The sequence below is a fragment of the Cydia pomonella genome, chromosome 2, assembly GCF_033807575.1.
Source record: "Cydia pomonella isolate Wapato2018A chromosome 2, ilCydPomo1, whole genome shotgun sequence".
In the NCBI taxonomy this organism is placed as follows: Eukaryota; Metazoa; Arthropoda; class Insecta; order Lepidoptera; family Tortricidae; genus Cydia; species Cydia pomonella.
In genome coordinates this window covers 1228510-1240685 of record NC_084704.1, presented here as the reverse complement: position 1 = coordinate 1240685, position 12176 = coordinate 1228510, and the positions used below count along the sequence as shown (strand labels likewise).

The following is a 12176-nucleotide window of genomic DNA, read 5'->3' as shown; positions in this document are numbered from 1 at the left end:
TTAATATTCATAATTTATAATAATAGGTACTTATGATTTCAATTATTAATTATTTTCTAGACTCTTAAAACTTGACAGGTATCGCATTTTCCACTCCAGTGTACTCAAATATCAAAAAAGTTCCCAAAAATTTCACCGTGATTTTTGGCGTTGGTTTTCTTCACTTATATCAACTAAATATGCTGATCTTCTAGACTTTAAAGAATGAGCGCTACCGTCTCAGCGTGGTTGTCGAAGAACTGAAAAATGCCACAACCACTGACTATAAGACAGCTTTGGTGGCCTTCGTCAACTGCCTCATCATCAGCGCTCCTAGATTGCCGGAGAGGACAAGAGTGCGCAATGAATTCATTGGTAAGTTAGTATTACACTTGGTAGTTCAAGAACTGAAGAGTACCAGTACCACTGACTACAAGACCGCACTTGTGGCCTTCGTCAACTGCCTCATCATTAGCGCTCCGAGATTATCAGAGAGGACTCATGTGCGCAATGAATTCAATGAATTCATGTGTCTAGGTACTACACATGAATTCATAAGAACTGAATAATGGCACCTTTTTTCAGTCTGTTTTTAAGGGTTTACTCGCACTTCCTTTAAATATAACCTAAGCTAGCCTTTTAAAAAACTGCTTTGGATCTAGACCTCAAATCTCAAAATTTGGACTGCATCAAAACGAAGAACGATTTAATCTTTAATAAAGATTCTGATTCTGATTAATTATAAATTGTATTGTATTCATTATTTATTTTAAGATTATTATAATGTAATGTTTACCCAGGTATTGGCTGTTGTATTTATAAATGTTGTTATGTATTTTTCATGTCACTATATGATGTTACTATAAATGTTGTATTGACTTGTAAAAGAGCCCTTGAGGCCTACTTGCAGAATAAATTTTTGAATTTTGATAATTTGATTAGTGGTCTTAGGTTAGTGCCCTGATACGTAAAAAAACGTGACGGTGACCGTGTTAGCTTTTCATTTTATCCGGCACATTTTTTCTTAATTTGTTCCCGTATATAAATGCGCCATTTATCATAATCATACGCGTATCATTACACCGTTTTGGCCACAAAATTGCCATCCAATCTACAATATAATTTTGTCTGTTACAGGCTTGGGACTGCTGCCTACACTCAACAACCTGAGGTAAACAATCACACCATTAGAATAAACACAAGGTTAACTCTTAACCTTATATCTATGTATAGTTTAGCTATCTTGTCGCAGTAGAAGAAGTAATTCAACTCCAAACAAAGGAATGCGTGGATTGAAGACTTGTAATTTGAGAAGCGTACTCAAAGACAAAGTCGTTAACGTAGGTAGCTATTGGTCCACTTTAGTGATAATTTATGAAAAAATAGACGTGTTGGGCTTCCCATATCAAAATGATACCTTATGCCTAAAGTTAGTAATTCAAGGTAAATTTTATCATGGAAAGCTACATATGACTACTTTACAGTGATAAATAAATAAATATTATAAGACATTTTTACACAAATTGGCTAAGTCCCACGCAGTCACACGCAGTGCACTTAAGCTACAATGAATATGAAAAGTTTATTAGGTTTAACATTGGACAGATTGAACGCAGTAGGTTTAGGATGGGTTTACCTTTAGAATAATAAGTAGCATAAAGTCTAAAAGTTAGAATATAATTTGGGAGAGCAGCTGAATAACAAAACAAAATGGTTAAAAAACTGATTATACAGCATTTTGTTTTTTACTTAATCTTGGCAATTTTCTACCGAATCGTATGTCAAAAAATATCATAGATGGACTACTTTGTTTCCCATAACTCTGTCTTATTGTCTTAACTACAAGTTTACTACGCTTTTTACTAGATCTGATTACAATCTGCTCAGTGACGCGTATCTAATACCAATACGAATCTTTTTGCGACAAACAAGAGGACAAAAAATGAGACAGATCATGCGATATCTTCGATGACGAATGACGAGTGGTTTGATTGAATCTGTGGGAATTGATGACGTCTGTCTGTCGATGTAGTTTAATGTTATTATGTGGTAGCGATGATTAGGTGTGATATAATACTATGGTTTTGCTGTGGTCAATGACAACCTTGTAGAACTACGTAGAACAAACATTTTTCCAGACGCGTTGAGAAGACGTGTCATTTGTGATTTACTGTCACGTTTGATCTTATTTCCAACATGCAAAAAAACACTGGTGAGAGTATAAGTAGGTATATGCTAGCAATAAGAAGGGTTGCCATTATTATTCGGAACTGATAAGGGATAGTGGGGAAAGTCATACAAACGTAGTCCTCATTTTTGCCTCCAATTATCAGATCTATCCTACGCATCTTGTTGGTAAATCCTATGTTTAATCCCACAGTCCTCACGACACAGGCTCGACCTAATGTGAGGGCTATTGTTTGCTCTAAGAAGCGGTTGTACTTTATTGTTGATTTTAATTTAATTACTAATTATTCAAGTCTTGTCAATTTGAAAAATAAATGTATTTGTATTTGAACAGAGACAGGAGAGCATTTTCCCACTCTTAATGTTGGCGATCTTTCACTTATAAATTCATTTCGGTAAAGTTAACCACTCGTCTATGGCCTAGGCTCTGCTCACACGAGGAAACCCAAAAAGATGAATAGCCATGGTCAACTGTGACGCAAACAGGTTGGCACGTGTATTTATGCTCTATATTTTGATTTCAACAATTTTTTATGTTATACAACTTATAATTTAATTAAAATGTAAATATAGGTACAATACAAACTTAAACTAATTAAAAACTAAAAATCTATATCTAAAGAGGGCCCCTGGAGCATAGTGCCAAAGATACTGGCAGCATTTCCTCGCTGAATCGCAACGCTTATTCGTTGAGCGAGGAAGCTGCCAGCTCTTTTGTCCCCATAATTAAATTAAATTAAATAATAATTTATTTCAGACATTTACAACCCATATGTGTAAAAAGTACCTACAAAGTAAAAAATATATATAAGTTAATGTTAAAACTTACAGCTATATAAAACCTATTATGCAAAAACGAGGTAGGTACTTACAATGCGCTGCGAAATTATTATAACTACTTGCGTATATAATTGCTAAAACTTTATTAAAACCAAAAACACATTTAAATAATAACAAACTTTGAATAAAATGTAACCTAAAATTAAAATTACCTACAAAAGTAGAATTAATACCTAAATAAAAACATAACATGGGTGACCTAACCCAATATGTTTTTATTAAGTTAGGTCATCCAGGTCCGATCCCTGCGGAAGGGTTCCCATGAGGCTGGCTGCATTCCCCCTTTGGATCGCTATGCCGATCCGTTAAGCAAGGAACGAGCCAGCCCTACGGTCCCCCGTGATATCCATGATTTTTGTTTAAGTAAAATAGTTGATATAACTGTTTTACTTTGATTAATTGAATATTTTCACAACATGTCACCAAACGTTCGTTTTACGCAAATAAACAAAGAATTCCCGCAGTCGTTAAATTCAAATCTGCCGAACGAGTATGCAAATCAGTTCATTGGCTCATCCAAATTCGTGCAAACGTACCATCGGCTACACTTTTACTTGAAAATGGACCTTACTGCAATAACACAAGGTCTATCACTGGTTAGTGAGGAGTGTGGATTTTAATACTTATCTTTTTTTATTTTGGATCCGTAAAATATCATGTTTATTATCGCCATCAGCCCAGTCCTAATTTGGGCAGCCGATTGAAATTAAATTGGCACGTGAAATTAAACAGTTTTTTTGTTAATGGCTTCCTAAGATTTTTGCTGGTTTGAAAATCGAACACCACAACGTGAGCAGGTTATCTAAAGGTTTATGAGTTTTAAAGTGATTTCTAGTATCAAGAATTCGATCGACAGAGGACGAATGTAGTAACGAAACTTACTGCAATTTACAATAGAGTATCTAATTACCATGTAAAATTGTTTGGATTCACGGAGTAACTTATGTGCTGCAAGTTTTAATAGTTACCACAATGTTGCTGTTGTTTTTTTTGCAGTTTTATATTTAAGAAACTTGATATTTTAAATTCACCCATGAGCATGGGTGAGCATTCAGCAATATTAACTACGAAGTATGTACATATTCACCTATTAACACTACTTGCAATAGTTGCAATGATCACGCCTCACGCCATCGCCACTTAGGCACGGAAAATGTCGTTTACTGCATCTAATAGTAAAAGATATCAAAAAATTACGATCAAAAATCGTGTGAAAAGAAAGTTTTATGTGATTTGGAACCCCAAGATCATATTTTTTTCTACATTTGATCATTCTAGGGTACCTAAACATTTGTTCGTCAACCTCATGCGTCATTCCACGACACGACGACGATCTCTCGTACGATTAATCGTTAATCAAGTTAATAAGATTGATATTTATATATTAGATACACGGCCAATCTGATGAGATGCAAGATGCGATAATTTATCAGTTAATGGTATTGGTATCAGTAGATACCGTATAAAGGATCTGGTTTTACCCAATCGTTTGGTGCAGACGTGACAACTTTTTCTGGCAATTTTTATACTACACTCATTAACCAAGCATTTCTTATCTAAATAAATGTAAAAAAAAAATAAGCATAGAGTCGCTTTGGTTTAGTTAGTGTTATCATATAAGTATAGTAATATCTCTAATTCGGAACATAAATTGTATAATTACACAATTTTACTTATCTAGAGAATTTGGCATATTGGCCTCGGCACATATCTTCTTAATTAACCGAGGTTTCGTTAATTGCTTCGGAAAGATTTTAGTATAATTATGTAGACGGGATAAATTTAAGAAGAATTTCGTATAGAACACTTTAGTAAATTTAGGCTGCGGCTTTATTCCATAGCTTGCAAAACTAAACAAAGTAAAATTAAAAATAAAATTGCTTCCAAGTTACCACGCCTACTGATAAAACAATCCGCACTGATCGATCACTGATCCGTCGATTTGTAACATTGGATCAATTAATTACTATGACTTGACGTTCGATCGATACATCACTGGTCATCTGATGTTGGTAACACCATATAATTAATAATAACGAATACATTCAGGGGAATTCAATTTTCGTAGCTCTCGTATTTATTTTATAAGAAGTAAAAATGTTCTAACGCAAATGTCACTTAAGTTCATTTCATTTCATTTCATTTCATTTATTAATTGTATAGTCATGTACATACATTATTAAGGTGTTGCAATACAATTCAGTAAGTCAGTCCATGACGCCCTGTGAGGACATACAATAACAATATACTACCTTACAAATCTAAGCTAATCATTATAAAATAAAATTATTCGTCACGATCATCATCCGAATTTACAAATACCTACACAAAATTTAAATTATTAATACATTTAAATATGTTACAATTATATGGATAAATACATAGTCAGTACAGTAATAATTCAAAATAAAATAGCAATTATAAATTATCATCAAAAAAATCATTAACTGAATAATAGCATTATCGAGTAATAATATTTCTAATTTAGTTTTGAAGGTCGCATTTTCAGGTTCTTGCTTAATCGAGTCTGGAATTTTATTAGTTATTAGGATACATTTGTAATGTGGACTATTTCTACACATTTGTAGTTTTGTTTGAGGTAGTTGCAATTTATTCCTATACTGTGCTCTAGTTGTTTCCTTATCCTGTTTTAATTCAAATAAATGAGAGTTTTCGCGAACAAAAATAGCAGCTTGCAATATATAGATGCAGGGCAGTGTTAATAGTTTGTAGCGGACAAAGTACGGAAGGCAGCTGTCTGGTATACGCACATTCGCTAAAATTCGAATACACTTCTTCTGCATTATAAAAAGTTGCTCGGCCTCGACACTATCACCCCAAAGGACTACAGCGTACCGAAGCCATGCGCACGCATATGCGTAGTATGCGGATAATGCACACTCGAAGTTTGTGTTCTTTTTTAGTATGCTTAGGGCATATATAAACTTCGACATTTTCGTTTTAATGTTTTGTATGTGGGCCTTCCAATTCATGCCGGAATCTATGGTTATACCTAACAAATTGAATTCCGTGACTTCTTCTATATTACATGTTGTAATGTCTAAACTTAGTTCTAATGGTTTTTTTTGTATGGGTTTAAATTGTATGATTTTGGTCTTTTTCAAGTTAATTTCTAAGTTATGTTCTCTCTATAAATTCACATTAAGCGCGCTTCAATAGCTCGACTGACTGAGCTGGTATCCCAGTAAATCGCTTGCTCCTATCCACATTTGGGACCACTCATATGAACAAAAAGGTTAACTGGTGATCTGGTCAAGCTTGCTCGGTCCATCGGGAATTTATTTTAAAACATATTTGTATTGTCTTCAGGCATGAAGCGGCCAGCCATCCAGATCTGGGAGTACAGCTGGATGTTTTCGAAGAGCAACGGGAGAGTGACGAGGCTCAAGGCCCTGGAGGCATCAATCTCAACTCGCATCTGGATGTCTTCTACGCTATCCTCAAACAGGTATGTCTAGAGCCAACTGCTAAGCAACTTTGTATATAGATTGTTTTGTTGAATTAAGCTTGGATTTAGGCTTTATTCCAGGCCAGTTATTGTTCCGTTTTGGGCGATTCTGGTGTTTGTCGATAATCTTTACGCTCACATATTTAAAGTAATTTAAAGCAACCTATAGAGTTCATATTATCAATCTTAAAGTTATAATGATGTTCCTGAAGAAAGCATAACCATCGGGGCATTCAATTCCTAAAATGGTTACATTAGGTAGAGCCTTATGTCGAGTGTGGCATAGGGAGGCCCTCGATATAAGGGCTGTTGGCATCCGGTTGATGCTCTAGACTGCGCAGTATCGCACTTCATGGTGTGATGGATGGGAAAGGCGTATATCCAAGAGTGAAATCTTGTGACAGACCTGAGCGGTGGATCTATTACTTTATTACAAATGGCATGAGATCTCAGATGGGCATAAGTGGGGAACGTCTTTTTTATCAAAAACAATCAGAAAATATTATGATTTCAAAAGTTGCTCCCTCCAAGAAGTGATTGAGCTTATCGCCGTTTTATATTATTAGGTGGCTGACACTCCTCAAGAGATCCCCTTCCTGAGCATTCTGCAGCATCTCCTGAAGATCGATCCTAAGGAGCCGGTCAGCGACATAGTGTGGGACACAGCGGAGACGCTAGTTCATCGTGCTACGTTGCTGGAAACTAGGGAAGATGCTGCGAAACTCCTCAGAGCACCTAGCGTGCAGGTTAGTTTTGAAACTGCTTTAAAGTAAAATATTTTAACATTGTCTATTCTCATAAATGGCGGGTGTTATGGTGGCAGTAAAATTGTGCTTTTGTCTAACACCACTTCTCTTGGCACGATTTTCCTTGGGTCAAACTGAACTGGTCAAGTCACCCACACAATCTACACATGGTTTTCCCTACAAAGAAGGTAAGGGACGAAGACTTTTAAGCCGTAGATACATGTAACAAAAATGTACAGAAAAGCTTTAGAGGACAGACTTGACCGCCAGAGCTGTCCATCAAGCATCCTTCTAAATATCCTATCCACAGCTTTATAGGGTAGCTACGGGACTATAATAGCTTAGCGAGCAGTTTAAGCTATCAAAATACTATAACAGTGTTGAAATGCACAGAGTTTCCTGACTCTTGTTGTCACCGGAAAATTTTCCAGCTCTTATTTAACACTCGCTTATATTTTCAGGTTTGTTTTACAACCCTTCCTTCATATTATTCTTTATTATGTTGTCCAGGCCAAGATGAGCTGCACGTGCCAGCACCGAGACGTTTCCAACGCAGGAAGGAAGCAGAGCCTACAGAGAGCGCTGTCGCCGCCGCCGCCTCCACCGGCACCAATGCCGTTTGCTGGTAATTTATTCATATCTATATGATTACGTTCATACAAATATAAAAATTCAGGGGAGAGTCACACATGTCATGAAAACTCACGTTTGATCATCTGTTATCTCACAATATCTTATCAGACTCACTAGTCTATTCTTATAGAAACCATTCACGTTGGAAGGTCTGTAACCTTGTCACCTAAATTGAAAACTTAATCTTGGCATGGACTGCCCCTTAGAGTAGTTCGCTTTCCATACAAAATACGATTGCCTCTTTTTAAAAACGTTATGTTTTTTTATCAATGTAACACCAAAATAACGTTTTTTGCGTGATTTCTGTATGAAACTATGTTTTTCTATCAATTTAGCGCAAACAAATATCCGAAAGTATACAGATGCACACATATTTATATAGTATTAGTGTGTAAAGACTTTATAAAATGCAATGTTTTTGTACACTTATTAAATAATATAAAGTTCAAATAATTATTCGGAATAGTTTTTTTATCGTAATCATACTTATTTCCAGCCCCACCACCGCCACCAATGATCCCCCCGCCGCCCTGCATCCCCCCGCCGCCCTGCGGCCCGCCCCCGCCCCCCGCGCCCCCCAACCTGTCCGCCCCGTCCCCTATACCGCCGGCGCCGGTCATCGACGTCAAGCTGCCGCAGCAGGAAACGCCGATACCGAAGACCAAGATGAAGACGATCAATTGGAATAAGATACCTAATAATAAAGTAAGTATATACTCAGAAAACAATTCATTAGTATCATAACCAACCTACCGGTAATCCAGTAAAAAATCCAATGCTACATGAAACAGTTAAACGATTTTTCTCAAACTTGCTATGAAATGATGACATGACTTACGTCAAATTAGGTCCGGAAATACTACATATCAGGTGCGATGAGTGAAGATGATATGTAAAGGAATTTCATACTGCCTTACACACCTAGGACTGCAAAGCAACCTTCTTTTGTTTTTAACGTCAAATTGTGACATCCAACCATCAACAAATGATATTTTTCAGTTAGCTTGGTACGGTGATCTGTTGTGCATATTCGTTGCTAAGCAACGGCGGTGGCGCATCGCGCAGGCGCGCGGACTGACGCGCGTAAGGCACCGCCTGGTAGAGTGGCGAGCCGAGTAGGTTGCCACAAAACAAATTTATTAGAATTTTTTGTTTTAATTGCAAGTTTGAGAAAAGCACTATAGATATCTCGGTGAGAAACGGGGTTGCCGGCCACGTATCTCTATCCTATATATCTACTTGGCCTGCAACCCTTCGTTTCCCGTCCTCTATATAGTAATGGTACTATTGAAATAATACCAAAAACCTTACCTCATGACCATGGAACTTAGAAGTATATTAATGTGCTAGTTACTGGGCCAGTCATGATAGTAACAGGATTTCATCGTAATAGTATGTAACTGACATTCTAACACTACTTCTTACAGGTAATTGGTCAGAACAATATCTGGTCATTGGTGGCATCGAGTCACAAACACTCCCCGAAAACAGAGTTGGACTGGGGCGAAATCGAAGGACTTTTCTGTCAACAGGTAACACATGTCAAACCCTACTTCAACATCAAGAGTAAAAAATAGTATTTTGTAAACTTCGGAGAAATTTCTGACTACTAGTAAACGAAAACTCGATTATAATATCAGAAATCTATGACCTTAGACCTCAAAGATATAACGATGATCGGAATACGAATGGTATTGTGGAAGTATTCGGAGAAGACCTTCGTGTATTGTCAGCATTGAACGTCTCCAAGTTTATGTTACGATGATGATGATGGTGGAGCCAAATCTTTGTTCCTATTTGTCCCTATAACTATTTTATGAAGTATATTATTAATCTCTTTTTGTTCATGATTTTCAGATTCAGCCCACCGGTTCCGCAGGATCCTCACCTCGTTTGGGTCGCAGTCCTATTTGCGACACCTCAGGAGAGCGGAAACCAAGGAAGGAGTCATCTGAGATCACTCTTCTGGATGGAAAGAGGAGTTTGAATGTGAACATCTTCTTGAAGCAGTTCCGAAGGTAAACAATACATTAACAATATAAATATCCTTTATTACTCACCAATATAAATACAAATTAAGCACATAACGTAAACTATGGTAGAAAACAGGCGGACAACAACAATCAATAAAAGAATTGATCAGATTACATAAATCAGGAGTCTTAGTCACGAACTTGAAACTTTTTTTTTATGCTACGTCGGTGGTAAACAAGCCTGATGGTAAGCAGTCTCCGTAGCCTATGTACACCTGCAACTCCAGAGAATTTACATCCGCGTTGCCGACCCTAATAACCTTCCCTCCCCTCGTTGAGCTCTCGTTGCAGCCTATCTGCGTGAGATAACATTATAAATGCTAATTAGGATTTTGCAATCCAAAGTTATATTCGTGTAGAAGCACAACGATCTTCTAGAAACGCATCCTAATCAAGTTTAGTAGCCCTTGTGTTCATCCCACACACCCCACACATACATGTTATAAATAGGTTTAATTATTTTCATTAGCCTTAGTCGAGAGGATACCACTTTGACTGTAGATTTTGATACATTTCGCTAAGAACCCAGCTCTCATTACAAAACACGTATTTCCAGCTCCAACGAAGACATAATCCAGCTAATCCGCGAAGGATCCCACGACGATATCGGCACGGAGAAGCTGCGGGGCCTGCTCAAGATCCTGCCCGAGATTGATGAGTGCGAGATGCTGAAAGCGTTCACCGGAGACGTGACTAAGCTTGGGAATGCTGAGAAGTTCCTGATGCAACTCATACAGCTGCCAAAGTAAGGATTTTGATTATTTTTTCATAGAACTCTTCTTGTCTCGTAAGGATGTCAATGGCGTTTTTAAAATAAGCTATGAAGCTCCGTGGGGATATCTGAGACTCTGTGAGATCTAATAAAGATCTCGCAGGACATTAACGCGCACGAGATGCTAAAGCAAGTAAGGATATCGACAAATTTTTTATATCATAAGGGGCTTAAAAGACACAAACTTAGAAGCGTATTTTAAGATTTAGTGCCCTGTGCCCATGAAGTTTGGCCGCCTCTTAACCGCCCAAAAATGATTGCGAAGTTTAGCTTGCGATGCCTTTCGTAGTCCGCCGCCCCAGAATATGGCCTCTCTTGGCTATGGCCTCTTTAGAAATATACAGTGTAGTAGGTAGTTCACTGTATATTGGTTTTTCTTTGTGTTTCAGCTACAAGCTCCGCATAGAGTGCATGCTCTTGAAAGAAGAGTGGGCGTCAACGGCAGGATATTTGGAGAGCGCCATCAACGCGATATTAGTGGCTGGAGATGATCTAATGTCTTCAAGAGCTTTGCAGGTAACTGCGATAGAGCCTTTAATATTTTTTTAAGTTACAGCTTGACATAAGATGGCATCTTGGAAGAGTGGTCGAGCGTCATATCAGTATTGAATTTTGTGGTATCTATTAAGTTTGGGGCTTCCATGCGTAGTCTCGGAATCGATGTAGCAATCAGCCTCTTGAATTTTATTTTACTTCCCTTTTTTCAATTATAGGAGGTGCTATACATAACCCTGATCGCCGGTAACTTCCTCAACGCTGGTGGATACGCAGGCGGAGCTGCGGGCGTGAAGCTGTCTTCCCTGCAGAAATTGCCGGACATCAGGGCCAACAAGCCTGGAATGAATCTCATGCATTATGTCGCTCTGGTAAGCATACTGTTTACTCTTGAAAAAGAAAGGTTTCTAGAAAAAAAGTCACTTCTGAATTTATCCTACAGTTAATTGCCGTCGGAATATTTCCGAAATTGCGAAATTTCGACATGGAATTTGTTATTAATTTTAATTTAAGTAAAATGCTGATTTAATAAATGTTCAGTAAGCCAACCGGCGTTGCCATTTAACCCTTTGACCGCCAAAGATGTCAATTGACGTACGCGGATACAGCCAGAAGGTACAGCCCTATATCAACCTTCGTGCATTCCGACAAGGTTCACGATGACGCACCGCGCGCTATAGGCGTGGCGTTCAAAGGGTTAACTAACTCATTCTACATATAAAATCTGAACTGTTGTCCCCAGCAAGCAGAGCGAAAGAACAAAGAGCTGACCCACTTCGCCGACGACACCCGCGTGCTAGAAGAGGCCGCTAAAGCCAGCGTGGAACAACTCCATAACGAGATTAAAACGCTGGACAACCGTGTGGCGGTGCTGAAGAAGGAAATACAGACGACCAATCAGCAGGACATCAGGGAACAGATGGGAGATTTCTTGCAGGTTATTACTAAAACCGATCATGGCGTTTTATAGTTTAATGGAGAGGCAATTATTTAATAGCAGGGGTAACAGTGTCTCAAGACTA

The 12176-nt window shown here is 37.9% G+C and overlaps 1 protein-coding gene across 2 annotated transcripts in view; it reads left to right on the top strand.

The window, feature by feature from the left end:
- Positions 1–12176, top strand: part of LOC133530964 (inverted formin-2) — a 173440-nt gene that overhangs the window by 152010 nt on the left and 9254 nt on the right. For both annotated transcript variants that reach the window (XM_061869038.1, XM_061869031.1), the window contains 12 exons: positions 195–354; positions 1117–1150; positions 6337–6475; positions 7042–7221; positions 7732–7846; positions 8351–8559; positions 9282–9386; positions 9712–9872; positions 10444–10632; positions 11049–11175; positions 11373–11525; positions 11897–12091. In XM_061869038.1, the coding sequence (XP_061725022.1) occupies positions 195–354; positions 1117–1150; positions 6337–6475; positions 7042–7221; positions 7732–7846; positions 8351–8559; positions 9282–9386; positions 9712–9872; positions 10444–10632; positions 11049–11175; positions 11373–11525; positions 11897–12091 (1767 nt within the window). The remainder of the gene's footprint in view (positions 1–194; positions 355–1116; positions 1151–6336; positions 6476–7041; positions 7222–7731; positions 7847–8350; positions 8560–9281; positions 9387–9711; positions 9873–10443; positions 10633–11048; positions 11176–11372; positions 11526–11896; positions 12092–12176) is intronic.